The sequence below is a fragment of the Rattus norvegicus genome, chromosome 8 (genome assembly GCF_021556685.1).
Source record: "Rattus norvegicus strain SHRSP/BbbUtx chromosome 8, alternate assembly SHRSP_T2T, whole genome shotgun sequence".
Classification (NCBI taxonomy): domain Eukaryota; kingdom Metazoa; phylum Chordata; class Mammalia; order Rodentia; family Muridae; genus Rattus; species Rattus norvegicus.
Window position 1 is genome coordinate 12,904,089 of NC_141541.1, and position 18,788 is coordinate 12,922,876.

General features: G+C 39.9%; 1 protein-coding gene across 2 annotated transcripts in view; it reads right to left on the reverse strand.

The window, feature by feature from the left end:
• Cntn5 (contactin 5) overlaps positions 1–18,788 on the reverse strand; it is a 1,240,814-nt gene that overhangs the window by 25,573 nt on the left and 1,196,453 nt on the right. For both annotated transcript variants that reach the window (XM_087560151.1, NM_053746.2), the window contains 1 exon segment: positions 9,891–10,000. In XM_087560151.1, the coding sequence (XP_087416277.1) occupies positions 9,891–10,000 (110 nt within the window).

Genomic DNA, 18,788 nt, shown 5'->3' on the forward strand with positions numbered 1-18,788 from the left:
TTGAGTGCAATCTGCCTACCACGGTTATTGTCAGACAGTACTAAGGACCATTTGTTTTCATCTTCTGCTCTGATGATTAGGGTCCAGATCATAAAATAAACAAAAACAATCAGGTCGCTTCTCCCCTTAAGAAATCTCTACCACAACTGATTTTATAAAGCACATTTTTATAAAAGAAAGTATCTTTTCAGGCAATCAATAAGCTGAAATGGCTTTAGTGACAAGTCTGAAATGAACTGCTAAGTGGCAGATTCCCTGGGAGCTTAAAAGTGAGCACATATAAGTGCTACACAAAGCCCAGGGATAGGGTTGCTGGGGCAGCGATTTAAAGACCAGTGTTAAATGGAATGGATTGTCTCATCTTCTGCTTGCCTCTCACAAGTATCATTTTCAGAACTGAGGCTAAGGCAATCAATCGGCATTTGTCTCCCTCCTAAGAACTTGCATTATTGCTTAGTTACTATTAAAATCTCTCTCTCTCTCTCTCTCTCTCTCTTTCTCTCTCTCTCTCTCTCTCTCTCTCTCTCTCTCTCTCATGTATATCTTACGATTGAGGGAAGTAAAATTAGATATCATAACCTTGGGAATCATGGGAGATTTGGTTCTCTAGGCAAAAGGCATAATATTTTTACAAGAATTATATTTATTGAAAATAATTCTCCTTTCTATTCTACCAAGCAAACAAACCTGTTTTTATTCAGGAAAATGGAGATTATTTTTAAGGACAGTAGTATATGCTCCTGTATACAGAAACATAAACTTGGGGAGTGCGCAGGTATAGATTTATCCTTACTGTGTCTTGATCATATCATCATGATATAGATTCCTAGAATAATTATAGACATGAGAATTCTATTGTTACAGTGGGTTGTGTTAGTATTAATTTTCCATAAACTTCCCCGGCATTAGAATGTCATCTTTGATGTGGGGACTGTGAGGACCTAACCCCGCACATACCTTTAGTGAAGGGATAGAAGAAGCAAACAGCTCAGACTGAATTTCCATCATTCCTGACAACCTTCTTCCAGGTCTAGGGAAATCTGACAGAGATGACTTGGTATGATCTCTTACTCTGGTTTCCTGCCAGGATGACATCTGCTTTGAATTTGCAGGCTCATAAAAGTCCTAATATGCTCTTGGAAGTATGAGGGCCACTGCTCTAGGATTCAGGGATTATCATTCAGGGACAGTTGAATGCTGGTGAGTTCATAAATTCAAAAAAGAATCTAAGAATTCACTTGCATAGGCCAGAGACAGACATGGTATTCCAGATTGGAAGACCATGGTTATTCATGAATTGGAGTTCAACAATAGAGCTCATTTCTAACTTTCAATCAAAATATATCTCAGAAGCTGAAAATTTCAACATACCTTTATAATCATGTTTTCTAAATTTACTTTTTATAGCCAAAAAATTTCAACCAACTTAAAAAGACCTAAAATTTTCACAAGTTGTTCTATGAGACCATCAACAATTGTTGAGGCTTTGTCAAATACTAGAGAGAATGTGCATTTGGGATTTCCTAGTGTGATTCTTCTTAATTGTGAGATGCACAGGGTGGTAGTACTAGTAGTAGTAGTAGTAGTAGTAGTAGTAGTAGTAGTAGTAGTAGTAATAGGAGGAAGAGGAGGAGGAGAAGCTCATTGAAAGTGCAGTGGATTTTTTTTTAATCTAGCCTAATCATGATGAGAAATGTCCATGAATGGATCTAAAAGACACAGATAGGGATGGTATTGCTATAGTGACCTGTCTCTTACTTGAAGAAGGTTTCCTGGGAGACTGAGAACTAGTTCCATTATGACCTTGTTTATCCATCTTGCCTGCTTGCTTGTTCTCTCTCCCTTTCCCCCCTCTCATTTTCCTTTCTTCCTTCCTCCTTCCTTGTCTTCTTCCTCCTACAATTCCTCCTCCTTCCTTGTTCTCCTCTTTCTTCTTCCTAAATATGCTAGTCTGCTACTCACTATGTAGGTTAGGCTATCCTAAGAGTGATTAGTTAATTTAATAACAAAAGCCAGTAACTTTAATTGTGATCACACAGTTAAGATATTTGAAAAAGGTGGGTTAGTTACAATTAGAAATTAGCTCAAGTCAAAATGTTTGCTCTATTATTTCTTAAACCAATTGAGGTGTAATGGCAGATTCCTCCTGGCACAAAACCACACATGAGTAGTGTATTGACAGATGGTATCAGAGAAACTTAGACTGATACCTTTATTGCTACTCTGTACAGCTGCATCAGAGAAAAAATGACAAAACCAGGTCACTAGCAAAAGAAGTTACTTGGATGAGAATCAAGATCTCACTTTATGCCTTAACTGGGAACGAAAAGACCAAAGTCAAACCAAAACTGAAGAAAGTTGAAATTACCTTACCTGCCAGACTGGGACTTGACTTATCTTTTTGTTTTGTTTTATATTTGTGGTCGTTTGAATAGATATACCCAACCCCACCCCCAAACTCATGTGTTTGAATGCTTATCCCATGAAGAGGGACACTACTAAAGGGTTACCTTATTGGAGGAAGTTATGTGCTCAAGCTCCACCCAGTGTGGAGCACAGATAGGCTCCTGCTGCTGCCTATCGATCAGGATATAGAAATTTTGACTCCTCCAGCAATATGTCTGCCTGCACACTGCCGTGTATCCCACCATAATAATGGGCTAAACTGCTAAAGTAAATATATCCCTTTATGAGAGTTGCCATAGTCATGCTGCCTCCTTATAGCAAGAGGAAACCCTAAGACAGAAGTTGGTATCAGGGACTGGGGAATTGCTGTTATAGACCTAATCCTTGCTTTGTTTGGAAATATGCAGATTTTGGAACTTTGGATTAGGAAAGCAGTAGAAGCCTTTATGAGGAACTTAGTGAGCCATCCTATTAGGAATATGGAAGGCAGTGGCGCTGAGGATGACTTCAGCTGTGGGGGCTCAAAAAGTTTCAGAGGAGAAGAATTTTAGTATGTTGCCTAGAGATTGTTCTTGTGATAATCTTGGTGAAGAATGTGGCTGCTTTTTACCTTTGTCTAAAAAGTCTACCTGAGTCTAAGCGGAAAAGATTTAGATAAATTGCAGTGGCAAAGAAAATATTAAAACAGCTTAATATAGATTCTGTCCTTTGGCTTACTCTTATGAAGAGTGTTTTGATGAAATGGAGAAAGTTGCAAAAGGAAAAGAAAAAAGAAACAAAAAAATATGGTTCAAGAATTAAAGGAGAACCAGGAAGTGAAATGGAGCTAAGTCCTATATTCAAGGTGATAAACAGATTAGAGATATTAAATGAAATTAAGTGAGTGGTGGCCTTGGAGCAAGATCCCACCCAGCTAAGCATCCATCTTGTGAAAAAAATTAAAGAAAAGCTTAGGCACAGGTGTGGTGCTACATGTCTTTAATCATAGCACTCAGGAGACAGAGGTTTTTGGACCTCTGAGTTTAAGGCTAGCAAAACATAGGTAGTGAAGGAAAGTATGGTGAAGACATAAATGAACGAGAGGCTATTTTTCAGCCCCAGTAAGCAGTAGAGCTTGGCAGCTTTGACCACGTCTTCTGGCTTTAGAGTTAAGGATAGAAGGAAGAGGTTATAGAATCTCCATCCATGAGTAGGAAAGCTGTTGAGCCCATGTATGTAGCAGGGTTGTCCCTGTATGGAGGCCCAGAGCAGCCAGTGTGTGAAAGGGGTTATGGGCTCTTCCTCTGCAACTGAGGAAAGCTGCTGGGGCCAGGTGTGTGGCCTAGAGGTCCAGAGAGGGCATTGTGTGATGCTGTGAAGGTGAAACCTGAGTTACTGTGGAGACCCCAAGAGTTCAAGAGCTATGGGGTATCTACTGAGCAAAGCTGCTAACAGAGAGTGGGACCAGCCCAAAAGAAAGAAGCAAGTCAACAAAGCTGAAAAGAGCGTTTGGATCAAACCTGGAGATGTAGTGTTTGGAGTTGCTTGGTTGGTTTGTGGTCCATCTCTGGTCCAGTATTTCCTTACTGTGCTCCCTTCCCTACATTTTGTAATGGCAATGTATATCCTGTGCCAAGGTATATTGGAAATATGGAACCAGCTCTTAGATGTTGACTTTATAGGGGATTAAAGTTAAGAGATTGCATGAATCTCAGAAGAGACTTTGAACTTTTAAACTTTGTTGAGACTTTTGAAGTTGAACTAAATGCATTTTGCATTATGACTACAAGGCTAGAAGGCCAAGGAATGAATTTGGTGGGATGGCTTCGATTGACTCATGTGATCGAATGCTTGGCTTATGAGGAGTGGCATTATTGGAAGGTGTGGCCTTGTTGGAGTATGTGTGTCATTGTGGAGGCTGGCTTTATGTGGAACACAATCTTCTGCTGCTGTCTGCGGATGCAGACTCTTAGCACCTTGTCTAGTACCGTGTCTGACTGCACACTGCCATGCTTCCTGCCATGATGATAATGCACTAAATCATGGAAACTGTAAGCCCGCCCAAATAAATGTTTTCATTTATAAGAGCTGACATGGTTATAGTATTTCTTCACAGTATTGGAAAAAATAAATAAGATGCTATTTTTTTTTGAGAGAGAGAGAGTTTTACTTTGACTGTGAACTGATAATATTCTACCTTAGCCCCAGGAGTACTAGGTTGGGATACAGAAAGTGCCACCATGACTGGGTAGAATGTGAGCTTTACCAGGGTTTTATCTTTCTCCATTTTACTTTCTGGCTTAGCAACAACACTGTACCTGAGCATAATTAGAAACTCAATGAATATTTGCTGGGACAGTAAGTAAATGAATGAGACCAGACAAAACACTTGGAAGGTGAGACCAGTAGTATCTAAGGCCAAAATTTAACTGTCAACTTGGGATCACAATTAGGTGGCAACCACTTCCAATCTGGGTCAGAGAGTTAGGGAGAGAGAGGCCAGTGATGGTGCCTGGGCTGAGGAGGAGGGGAAGGTTTTTGAACCTTATTGGTCTCATGTTGGTATTATTTCTTCATGATCTTTGCTAAAGGTAGCCTTCCTCAATTACTTATGAAAGAGCAACTACAAAGGTTCCAGAATCAAGTGAGTCACCAGTGAATTCAAGTTTGTTTATTGATCTAGGCACTGTAATTTACTAAAGGCACATTGTGTACTCTAGAGAGTCAGCTGTCCACTCATCTTTAGAAATAATAATTCCGTGTCATGTCGTTTCCTTCAAATGTAATGTGGGGAGTCTGTAATATGAAAGCACGACTTTGAACTGTTGGCAAGTATATCTAAATAGTTCCCTGGGTTACTTAGGCTTCTGTTGGAATTTTTGATGCAAAAATATGTTCAGATGTTGGATCTTGTTCACAATAATTATGGATATAAAGATTAGATACATCTTAGGAACATTGAAACATCATGGTGTTCGGACAGGAGGTTCAGATAGTTTCATACTGTGAAGAGATGATGATGTCATAGAGTCTGAAGGGATCCCCCTCCTCCCAAAGCCCTGTGCCCAATCATAAATTAGAGAGCGATAGTTTTATGCGTTACTGAATGTCTATATCTGAAATGGCTGAATTGCCAATGGAACAGACACTGATTACTTCCTTACAGACAACTTCTTAACCGCTCCACACAATTCTGTTTCTCTGCCTCCTCTGGCCTGATCTCAAGCAGTCCTGGGCAAAGCCAACCACTTCCTTCTCCTATCAGCATACGGTCTTGTTTCATTTGTTGTTTTTTGTGTTTGTTTTGTTTTGCTTCTTCTGTCAAACTGATCTCCCTTATAAACCTTATTGCTGGTCCTGTCTCTTTGGAGAAACTTTTTAAAGTCTGAGCCAAAGTTCTCCTCTTTGCCTTTCTCTCCCCTCTTAGAAGAGATATTCCCTTCAGGTGTTTTTACTTAATTACATGGCTTTCAATGACACTTCTCTGCCTTTAGTTCTGATCTCTCAATTAAACTCTGCACTCCCACATCCTACAGCCAAAGTGAGCAACATCCTTGTATTTCTAACAGAAATCCCAGCTTAATCCAACGAAACAGAAGTCATGGTTTCCTACCTGCAAAATCTGTTGTTTTCTTTCCCTTTTGGGTGTGGGGAGATGGTACAATTTACTAACCTGGAAATGCAGAAATAGTCGTTTTCCCTCCCGTCAACAGATTCTGGCAGCTCTCCCTAAAACCCTCCACTTTGCATCACTGTATAATCTCCACCAGGACATGTGTTTCAGGACAGTAATCCCCTAATGCTTTCCTTGGCCTGTCTCCCCTTCATTTTCTGCTCTTCACATAAAAGTGCCAGCTATTATTAAAAATGTGAATCTGACATCGTATCTTCCTGGCTTACTGACTTTCTCATTGCTGCAACGAAATGCCCACGAGAAGCAGCATTAAGGAAGGGAGTTTATTTGGGCTTAGGGTTTGAGACTATGTCTGCCACTGTGGAGAAAGCGTGGCAGAAGAACTGTGAGGCTGAAGCTCACATGGCATCTGCAGTCAGGGTCAGGATGCAGAGTGAAATGGGTGCTAATCTGCTGGCCACTTTCGTCTTTTCCTGTAGTCTGGAAGCCCAGGCTGTGGAAAGGTGTAGATCCTGTTCCTGGCAGGTCCTCTTTGGAAATTCATACCCGGATACACCCAGAATTCTGTTTTCTTGGAGATTCTGAATCTAACCAAGCAGACAGGAAGACCACCCACTTATTCCCCTCTGGAAACCATTCTGTTAAGTTCTGCTGCCTCTGGAGTAGAAGCTGGATTCAGCAGGTACAGAACTAGAAGTAGAGCCCTAGGTAAAAGTCAAGCAGATGATGATATAATGTACAGATGATAGAGCCCCACTCCAATGAGACAAAATCCAACCAACCAGCCCAAAACAAAAGGTGCACATAAAACCCTGTAAACCATGTTTTGTTGGTATGGGGTCTTCTCTTTACTACGGAGAAAACAGATTCCCGCCTCTCCTCAAAGCTGCAAATAGCTTCCTGGTTAGGTGTGGGAGTGTGTGTTCTCTTCTTTGGACTGGGATTTCAACTGTGACCTTGTCTAATTTACTTGGTCATTTGTTTACATAATCTTTAATTGCTCTTCCTCCATTGCAGTATGGCATTCATAAACCTGAGCTGTCATATATTCTATTTGAAAAAAATTGGAGTCACCAAATACACTGACGCTGACATTTCCCAACAGTTCTAGTAACTTAGAATTTTATACATCATAGGAAAATTGGAATTGTGGCTAGAAAAAAAAAGCCATAATATTGATACAGATACATATGAACTAAAACCAGTCTTACTGATTTTACTAACATAGGCTCTTGTTTCAAATTTCTGTTTTGTTAACATGATCAGAATTCTGGCATTGGCAAATAAAGCTAGAGCATAGCAGGGTCAGAGTAGAGAACTGGAGAAAAGTGAAGTATATGTAAATTTTCGTCATGAATATTGATTATTTTTGGTGACATTTTTAGCAGGAGAAATGTGTGGGAATAAGAGGAGAGAGTCTTGGGAGAGCAGGGGCACACTGGTTTTAAGGTAAAAAGAATACAGAAAAGACTGGGTGGATGTTCACACTCTTCTTATGTCACAGTTAGTGTTCAGTTGGCTTGTGATTATCCAGCAATGAGACAGAAGAAATAAAATCATGGATGAATATGTTCTACTTAAAATTAATGTCACAGTTCATTGAACTTTACATTTTATTTAATTTATGACTTTTAGAAAATATGTGCTTTTTTCTAGTTTATAAGATGTTGACATTTTTCTGTAGCAGATTGTTTTTTGTTTTCATGCATATATGATACACTGACTAGTCTTATGTAAATAGAGAGAAGCTAGAATCATCAGAGAGGAGGGGGACCTCAACTGAGAAAATGTCTCCATAAAGTTACACTATACACAATTGTGGAGGGCATTTTCTTAATTAGCAATGCATGGGGTAGAGCCAAGACCGTTGTGGGTAGTGCCATCCCTGGGCCTGGGTTCTATTAGAAAGAAGGCTAAGTAAGCCAGGAAGCAACAGCATGGCCTCCATTCCTCTCTCACTGCCTATACACTGAGGCAACATCTTTCTTTTGAAAGCAGAGCTTGCAGACTCATTGTGTTGGTCAGCTTGCTCTGGAGTCTGTCTTTCGGATTGCTCTACACAGCTACTTAGCATTGACATAGATTACGGGATGTTGTCCTTATGGTTTGGCTGTAGGTGTTTTAACCATGGAGTCATCTTCCCAGCCCATAATTTCTTATTTTTAAACTCTGTTTGATAATGTAAAATAGAATAAATTTCGCTGTGCTTATGGAGCCTCTCTGTTTAAATTTTCAGAATTTGTGTAAAGTACAACCACGTGTTGATCCTACTGGATTGGGTCTCACCTTTATCGGTTTGTTGCTGAGGACACTCCTTTTCCTGGCTGTGAAAACTTGCCACTTTGTCTGAGACAGACTGAGCTCCATGCTCCGACATGCCTGTGTCACACATAATCCTCACTCTTAGCCCTGACCAGCAAGACACCGCCTTCTCCCTGCATGCTGTCCATCTCGGCCACACCTATGGAGATCTGGCATTTCACCTTTCTGTGAATGTTTTGTTGTGGGCATGGAATTCTCCCTGTTGCTCAGGGCTGGCCTACTGAGTTGGTGTGTGCCACTGTACTTGGTTTAGACTTGGTCTTTTGAAATGTTCAGCAGCATTTGGGTAAATGGAATATTCTTAACCTCTTGAAATTTCTTTTGAGGCCCCTGAATTTCTCCAGTGTTTCCCTCATTGTGTGTTTGGTCAGACCCTTCTCCTTTATTGAGCTCCTGGTCATAGGATACCACAGAGTTTAATTTCTATGCCTCCTCTTTATCAATGTACAGTGACCCCAGCCAATAAAAGATTAAAACATCATTTATATACTAGTGATTCTTCAAAATGATAAACCACCAGTCCTTAATCTTCAGAAATAAAGAAGGCTAGGGATGTATCTTAGTTTCTCAACAGGTTGCCTAGCATGTTCAAAGCTCTTGCTTGATTCCAAGTACAACACAAGCAGAATGTGGTGGTGTTTGCCTATAACCCCTGCACTTGCACAGAAGGGAGATCAGGAGTTCAGTGACATGTGAGGCCAGTCGGTATATAAGCTCTTGTCTTAAACAACAGCAATAACAACAATAAAAAACAACAATAGTAACAATGCACCAAGAAACAGCAGCAAGAAATAAAGACTTATAAACCTTAGTATCCAAAGCAGAATTCTTGACTTCAGTGTATCATTCAGCCTGTGTGCTAGGTCTTAAAGCTCTAGGATTATCTTTAGTGTCTTTTCCATAGCCCACATCTAATTCACTGTTCAACTTTGTATTTCTTCCATTTGACATAAAGGTCCAGTTCTCATCAGTTCTAGAAAATGGCACCTTTGTTGCCACCTGATTAGAACAACACAACTCTGCTACTGTCTTCTGGTGCTTTCCCCTCATATCTGTTCTCTTCACTCTAGACCAAGAGGCTTACAATACAAAGTCGCATGTTAATATAGCTTCTCTATTGAAAATATTTTGGGGGATCTCCCTGTGTTTAAGCTAGAATACTCAAGCTCACAGTTACCCCACAAGCCTTCAATGCTTAAGATTAATTGATGTCACTAAATTGGCCTGGCATATTTATAATTATAAGGCTGTCACTTCTGTCTTAAGAATAGTAAAATTAAATAAATATCCACCCACAATTTCTGGGTTTGTCTAAAACTCCATTTCATGTCCTTCTCTTTTTTTGGTACAGTGGTGACAAGACTACATAGACTGCAGACAATAAGCCAACTATTGAAAAGCAAAAATATTTTTTGAGAAAACACTGTTTCTTTCTTAACCCAGCAAAATTTCAAAGGACTTTGATTTCGGTGAAGCATCATCAAATCGTGTTTAGCAGGGCACAGTTCCAGCAAAATAGAAGGCCTATTTTCAATAATTCTATTCATACCTCAAACCCCTGTGGTCTTCCGAGACTCTCTTTAACATGTTTCCATACAACAAAAATCTCTGACACCGACACACTGGTCGCTGTGACATCAGTGGGAGCAGCAGTGGGTTCTGCAGGAAGAAAAATCGAAGTGTAAGCCATGAATGCTCCGAGGTTTCTCATTCTGACCTATGTATGAATGAAGTGGTTATGAAAAAACCATAAGAAAGTCTTTGGGTTTCTTGGTCAATTTACATTAGAGTCTTACCAATAGCCATTGACAAATCTAGAATGTAGAGGAAAGAGTCTTATCCATGAGTCAGGAGGGTATTTCTAGAAAAGTAAATGGTCTGACTTAAGTTGTTTGTCAATCCGGTCTAACAACAAAAATAGTCAGCTGGGATTGGTGGGTTTGTTTGTTTACTTAATTGCTTTTGGGGCTAACCTATGGAAACAACCTACCTGTCCAATCATAGAAAGATGGAGGACATGGCATGTATTCATCAAGTAGCATGTTTCCACTACAGAGAATTTATGTCATTGTTAATAAAATGGTTATAACTGGAGATGATCTTATAAAGGTAAATAAATTGGTTTCAGAAAGACAAATATCACGTTTTCCCTCATTTGTAAGTTCTGAACTCATAAAAACATGAGGTTATATTTATACTGATGGCATGAAAATTGAAGGAAAACTCTCTGGGAAATAATGAAGACAGGTGGGAAGGGGAGAAGGAATCATGGAGAAAGAGGCAGAGAGCCAGATATGGGGAGATGCTCAAAGTACATACACTTGCAGGAAGATGAATTTATCTAAAACTGCATAATGAAACAACTGCTTTAGGTGCTTTGCCTTTAAAAAGATCAGTAGTCATTACTGATCATACAATGTGTGCATGTGTCCTGATAGTATGTGTAATTTCTGTGTTTCTAGGTCAGAGTTAAACATTTAACACTACCACCAAACCTCCTACTGGTATTTTTCTACCTTGTGGCAAATTATTCATTTTGCTGCCTTTTAATCCCAAATTCTCTCATTTATAGTATGGGAATAAGAAAAGCATTATCAAGGCCAGGATAGGTGAAGCATACTTATGGTTCCTCTAGTACAGAGTGTGAGACAGGTTCATAAGTTCAAAGCCAGCCTGTTCTACACAGTGAGCACAAGACCATCCAAGAATTCATAGCAAGAGCCTGGCTCAAAATATAACATCAGCAAACAAAGGATTATGATATCATATACTTTAAAATTAAGTCCTATTTGGAATAATGCATCTTGAATGTTTAGTGTCATAGTTAGCAAAATTCATTCATAGCAATATGGTAATAACTATATGTACATTGTGGAGTGAAAGAGGGAGTCTAATCTGCATTAGATGTTTTTGCCACAAAACTCCATTTCAATAATGGAAAAAATGTGTTATGTATCCTGATATTTAAAAGGCATGCATTGACTTTTGTGGCAGGTGCAAGCAGAGGAGAAAAGTCCCTGAAGGTCTCCGTGCTGCTGCTCAAAACACCTCTCCATTTGTTTCCATGCTCAGTGACCTTTCACACCATTTTTTATAATACACAATGTCTGACTGACATCCGTCAAGAAGTGCATTTTCTTTGACACCACATGCTATATGAGCAAGGAAATATTTCTAGCGTTGACATGGCTGAATCACAAATACTGTCACAAACATGTGCTAACTGAAATGGAAGTGTGAAGGTCACAGATTAGGTCAAGCAGTTCTGTACAGATTATTATATTTAAAAACCCTATGCTATAAAAATTGGAAAGACTTTTGTAGTAACTTCAAAATAATCTCCACCCTCTACCCCTGACACTGACCTCAGATTCAGGAAACCATATGACAAGACAGAGTTCTAAACGACACCTTTCAAGAGGCATTATGAAGGGTCTAGGATAAGTCTAATCATTTTCTGAAATCTGTCTTTAGCTATGAGAAAGTAGTTACACATCTACCTGCATGATTTTGACTTTTATTGATTTAAAGACATCACTCCCATGCCTAGGGTGTAACTATGTAATCCCAACAATGGAAGAATAAAGTGTGGAGGATCAAGGTTCAGGATTGAACGCACGGTGAGTTCCTGGCCAGCTTGGGATATAGCAGACCCATCTCTAAACAAGCAAGCAAGCAAGCAAGCAAGCAAGCAAGCAAGCAAGCAAACAAACAAACAAACAAACCCACTCCCCCAGAAAATCTATTCATTGCTGTGAAATAAGTCTACAGAAGAGCTTCTCAAACATTTATATTTGTAGTAAGCAGTGGTTTACTTTCGGTAAGCCTCATGTTAAAATTCATATGCTAGGACTGACAGCTGGCCTTTAGTAAGGTGTGTGTACTGATCTTAAGGAGGACCTGCGTTTGGTTCTCAGTACCTAAACCAGGTCACTCATAATTCCCCATAGCTCTAGCCCCAGGAAGTCTGACACCCTCTTCTGGATTCCATAAGTACTGCATGCAGACATACACACTTAAAAATAAATCTTAAAAAATACCTCACACGCTGTCTGTAATTGAAACAGTTCAAAAGTACTGTAGTAAATTAATTTGATTTTCACACACAGGTTGATGCTGATTCCTGCTGTATCAATTGTGGTTCCTCATTCTGACAACCTCTGAACGTCCTTTCTACTTCCTCAGTCTTGTGCTTCATACTACTTTACAGTCTATTTTTATCCATTCGACTTTTTTCTAAAAAGGAAGAGCTTCTATCTCCTTCTAGAACCACAGCTAGCAGAAGCATAATAGATTTGTTAAGCTGTTTAGCCGAACTTTAACTTCTTGGTTCTGTATAAAAAGGGGACGCTGGCAGTTTCTAGACACACGGGACCGGATTGCTCCGGTTTGGGTAGGAGTCATTTTCAGAAGAGCTGCACTTTGGCTGTCATTTGCCATTCTGCCACTGTGTCGGTTCTCAGAATGGATGCAGCACAGAGTCACATGCCAAACGCTTTGTATCCGCTCTTATATTACTGAGGCAATTACATCTTTGTCAGAGAAGACTGAAGCAGGATAAATAATTTCAGAAGCACAAAAACACATGGCCGGGGAGCAGTCTTCTGTCACTCTTTATCTCCTGAGAGAAGCTATTTCCCTGTTAGCTTTCACGAGCACCAGACACATTTAAGTATGTCTCAAATTGAAAATTAAATTTAAAAAGTTGAAGATTGAAAAAGAACACAAGAGATGGTTAGAAACTACTTCCTAAACAAGAACTTTAATTTCATCGACAAGCTTGGAGGATTTTATATTCAGGTCCAACCCCATCCTGATGAGTCACAGACGCTACCCTAAGGCTGTGGGCCACAGTCACATCCCGAATGAGCATGGACAAAATCTGGAATGAGCCTTAAATCAGTTCACTTTCTACATCAAAACAACATCCACAGTCCGGCCGTGCTGACCTGAGCCAGAATTTCAGCATGGGAAAAAGCATGGCCTCAGCCCAGTTACTCCAAACTATGTACAGTTTAGAGCTGAACTGACAGAGTGTCTGCAGACAAGAATAACTGACTGGGTAGCAGCATCTCTGGTTGGGATCTCCTGCCCTGCCTGAAAGGCCACTGATACTACACGAGACAGTGTCCCCACAGATGGACTTTGAGAAAAACGCTTGCATCAGAAGTCAGGAGTACAAGCTCAGCAGGCATGTGGTATTCAAGCACATCGATGTGAGTCAATGTGTCAATTTCATTTATTCTACAAAATTAAACATTTCTAGATTGTTTTTGGGAGGGGGGATGTTGTTTCATTCAAACTTCTCTTTCCAAAAGCGTCCCTTCTGTTTTAAGTTTGTTAATGGCTTGTCCTTATTTTCTCTTCTGTGTGTAGTGTGTGTGTAGTGTGTGTGTGTGTGTGTGTGTGTGTGTGTGTGTAGTGTGTATGTATATGTGTAGTGTATATGTATATGTGTAGTGTGTATGTATGTGTATAGTGTACATGTATGTGTGTAGTGTGTGTATGTGTATAGTGTACATGTATGTGTGTAGTGTGTGTGTATGTGTATACTGTATATGTATGTGTATAGTATGCATGTATGTGTGTAGTGTGTGTGTATGTAGATGCATATCTGTATGAGGGTCCGAGGTTGGTATCAGAAATTTGCCTCCATTATTTTTTCAACTTATTGTTTGAAGCAGAGACTCTCAATCAAACCCAGAGCTTGCCCTGGCAGCCATCTTGCTCAAGGAATATTCTGCCTCTGTCCTCAATGAATAGAATTACAGACAATCAGGAAGGGTGTCTGGCCTGCTTGGCATCTATGTGCATTCTGGAGATTTGGACTCTGGTCTTCTCTGGTGACAAGCCCCTTAACCTCTGAGCCATCTTCCAAGCCCATCACTCACAAGTTCTAGAGAGTAATTTTTGGAGATAGAGAAGGGAATATAAAGGAAACAAATACAGTTGGTTCTTTTGCTGTTTAATGCCTCCAAAGACTGATAGAGGAATGGGAGAATATGCTTAAATACGCACATACTAGATAAAGGAAAGAACTCAGAGTAGTCATAATTGACTCTTTCTTTTAAAAACTTATTTATTTAATATACATGAGTGCAATGTTTTCATGTACACCAGAAGAGGAGTCTACAATTTCATTACAGATGGTTGTGAGTTACCATGTAGTTGTTGGGAATTGAACTCAGGATCTCTGGAAGGGCAGTCAGTGTGATTAACCACTGAGCCATCTCTCCAGCTCCAGTCATAGCTGACTCTAAGAAAAGTATTTACTATGTTCTCAGACATTTTATTTCCAGATATATATTAAATCACTCTACAATACTATTATATATTATGTAATTACTTTTCAAAGAGGGGTAGGGGACTATGAAAGCTATCACATCTGCTAAATGGTGGAGGGAGGGTTTGAGTCCAGGCAGAAACTCTATGGTGCTGTTGATACACTGGGATATACACATATAATGTCTTCCCTTGCTTTCAAAAGTTCTTCAGATTTCTGTGTGTATGTGCTTGGGCATATGTGATTAAATGTATGTATATGTTGTGTGGATGGGTACTGAGCTCCAAGTTGATGGCAAACATCTTCCCGTATTCCTCTCTATCTTTTCATAATGTGTATGTGTAAATATATGATGTGTGTGAGAGTATATTCACAGGGATATTAGAGGGCAACTTCTGAGAACTGGTTCTTCCTTTCTACATTTGGATTGATATCAGACTCCATTCACTAGGCTTGTTCTGAAAGTGTTTTTAACTGCTGGACCGTATCATAGTCCTATCCACGTTGGTTTTTGAGACAGGGTTTTACTGAATTGGATGCTTACCAATTGGTTCGACTGGCTGCCCAGTGAGACCCAAGGATTTTCCTGTCTCTATAGCCTCAGTGTGACACTGGTCGATACACGCCATCCTGTTTGACCTTTATGTGGGTGCTGACCATCTGAACTCATGTCCTCGTGCATGGGTGGTAGGAACCTTATCAATTGAGCCATTGTCTCTACCTCTGCCTCAGCTCTTTCTTTCTTCCACTGCCTCTTAACTACTAACCCCTTTCACATTTTGTTATTGGGATCCTTACTTGAGCCTTCTAGGTGTTGTCAGAAACCACAGAAACTCAAGAACCCTGCCACAGGCATATGTGATGGTCCTCATTCCTACTGCATGGAATTCTTGGTAACTTTGAACCAAGCTGCACAAGGCTCATGGTAGGCCAGGCCATGTTTAAGCATTCCCAAACCCACTTTTATATATCACAAGATTTAAACAAAGCCAAAGACACCTTTTTCTGCTCTTGACTTGAACTCAAGCAATTTGATGAAAGTTCAGGATCTTATCTGTGCAATTGCACTGTGCTCTGTCTGCAGACAGAGACGTGAAAAGCTCTCATTCTCTTGTTTAGGGTGTGATGTAGGCTGTGGATAGCTTCTGCACTCCAGTTTGGAGATAGTAGTGTTGTGGACACGCTCATTGATAGATTTCAGAACCAGTTAGATTGAAATTGAGAACAGAATTACCACGCTTATGAATTTAGATGATATATATGTGTTAAGTGACCCAGCAGCTGGAGTTCTTCTAGTGATTTGGGAGGATGTGCTTGTAATACTGAGTGTACATCTGACTTCCCAGGAGGGCTAGTGGTAGCATTAATCAAAGGGGAGTCTAATAAACTTGGTGGGAGAAGGGTTATGGTTTCATTAGTTAAGAATTCAGTTGAAGACAGCTGCCGTTGAACGTTTATAGTCACTAATCCAAATGGATCACCCAGCACAGACAGGCGATTATTCCTTGTATTTTATAACTAATATGGCAATTTATTAATTTCTGACTTCACATAAATCCCACTGAGCTCAGTTTCAGCCAAAAGCTGATCTGGAAAATGCCACCTTGTGAGTGCTGGGCTTTTATTTGAGCCCCGGTTGCCCTGCTTTTAAGGGATAACTTCAAATCAACTTCTTCAGATGAGGAGAGAATTCTGGACTTTAATAAATACAAGAGTGATAAAATTCACCTGAAGAGGCCAAAGCCTCAAATATGAGAGAAAACTAAAGTGGAACATTATGAATAAATTAATCTTCTAATCTGTGAGTAATGGCCATGCAATATATCCCTTTATTCTAATGGATGTAATTGAATGCTTGGGTTCTTCTTACCTAGACCTTGAGTAACGAGAAGCTGAGAGCAAATAGATATATGTTGAATTATCAAATATTTTCCAAAATACAAAGGGAATCGTGAATCATTGATCTAATATTTTCATCTTGGTCGGAAATCACTTTAAAGGCAGTTTTACTAAGCCTTTGGCTATTATTTGTTATTATTTTTAACTAAAACATCTTAAAATTGTGAGTATACAGGTCTTTCTTAGTGGTGGTTGTGCATCTGAATACAACATCAAGGAGACCAGAGGGCATGTTAGAGCCTCTAAACCTGGAGTTACATGAGATTGTCACTCTCCAATGTGGCCGCTGAATAAACAACCTAGGGTCCTTGGAAAGGACAGTCTATGCTCTAGTTGCTGAGCCATCCCTCCAGCCTGCCAGTAATTGTTAAAGGTCAGGTTGGCCTCCAACTTTTAATTCTCCTGCCTTAGCATCTCAAGTTCTGGGAGTGTAGGCAAGTCCAGCTTCATCCAACTTCACAATGCATTTTAATATCAGAACTCTGCATTCTTTTAAAAACACTTCTAAAATAAGATTGCATCATATATTAAAGATCATAGTGGAGAGCCCTGAACACATGGGCACTGGGGAAGTTTCCTGAACAGAACACCAATGGCTTATGTTCTAAGATCAAGAATTGACAAATGGGGTCTCATAAAACTGCAAAGTTTCTGTAAAGCAAAGGACACTGTCAATAAGGCAAAACAGCAACAGATTGGGAAAAGATCTTTACTAATCCTACATCTGATGGAGAGTTAATATACAATATATACAAAGAACTCAAGAAGTTAGCCTCCAGAGAATCAAATAAACCTATTAAAAATGGGTTACAGAGCTAAAGAAAGAGTTCTCAACTGAGGAATAATTGAATGGCTGAGAAGCACCTGAAGAAATGTTCAACATCCTTACTCATCAGGGAAATGCAAATTAAAACAACCCTGAAATTATACCTCACACCAGTCAGAATGGCTAAGATCAAACAACTCAGGTGACAGCAGATGCTGGTGAGAATGTGGAGAAAGAGGAACACTCCTCCATTGTTGGTGGAAATGTAAACTGGTACAACCACTCTAAAAATCAACCTGGTGGTTCTTCAGAAAACTGGACATTGCTCTACCTGAGGACCCAGCTAAACCACTCCTGGGCATATACCCAAAATATGCTCCAACATATAATAAGGACACATGCTCCACTATGTTCACAGCAGCCTTATTTATAATAGTCAGAAGCTGGAAAGAACCCAGATGTCCCTCAGTGGAGGATTGGATACAGAAAATGTGGTACATTTACACAATGGAGTACTACTCAGCTATTAAAAACAATGACTTCATGAAATTCATAGACAAATGGATGGAACTAGAAAATATCATTTTGAGTGAGGGAATACAATCGCAAAAAAAAAAAAAGCCACACCTGGTATGCACTCACAGATAAGTGAATATTAGCCCAAAAGCTTGGATTACCCAAGATACTATCCACAGACAACATGAAGCTCAAGGAAGATTACCTAAGTGCGTATGCTTTAGTCTTTCTTAGAAGGGGGAATAAAAATATTCATAGGAAGAAATACGGAGACAAAGTTTGGAGCAGAGACTGAAGGAAAGGCAATTCAAAGAGTACCTCACTTGGGGATCTAGCCCATATACATACAACCACCAAACCCAGATAATATTGTTGATATCAAGAAGTGCATGTTTACAGGAGTCTGATATAGCCGTCTTCTGAGAGGTTCTGCCAGAGCATGACAAATACAGAGGTGGATACTCGAAGCCAACCATTGAACTGAGAACATGGTCCCCATTAGTAGAGTTAGAGTACTGAAGGAGGTAAAGGGGTTTGCAACCCCATAAGAACAACAATACCAAACAACCAGAGCTCCCAGGGATTAAACCACCATCTAAAGAGTATACATGGACAGACCCATGGCTCTAGCTGCATATGTAGCAGAGGATGGCCTTCTTGGGCACCAATGGTGAGGAAGCCCTTGGTCCTGCCAAGGCTGGATCTCCAGTGTAGGAGAATGTCAGGGCAGGGAGACAGGAAGGGTGGGTGGGGAAACATATAAAAAGGGGAGGGGAGATGTAATAGGGGGGTTATATGGCCAGGAAATCAGGAAAGGGTATAGCATTTGAAATGTAAATACATTTTAAAAATTCAATAAAAAAGGGGATAAAAAGATCATAGTGGAACCAACCAGGGTTAAAGATACACAATTCTTCCTTGGTTTCAATGCTGGAGGAGTGATTTATATTTAAGATCCCTGTGGAAATCTTGGCAGGCAAATT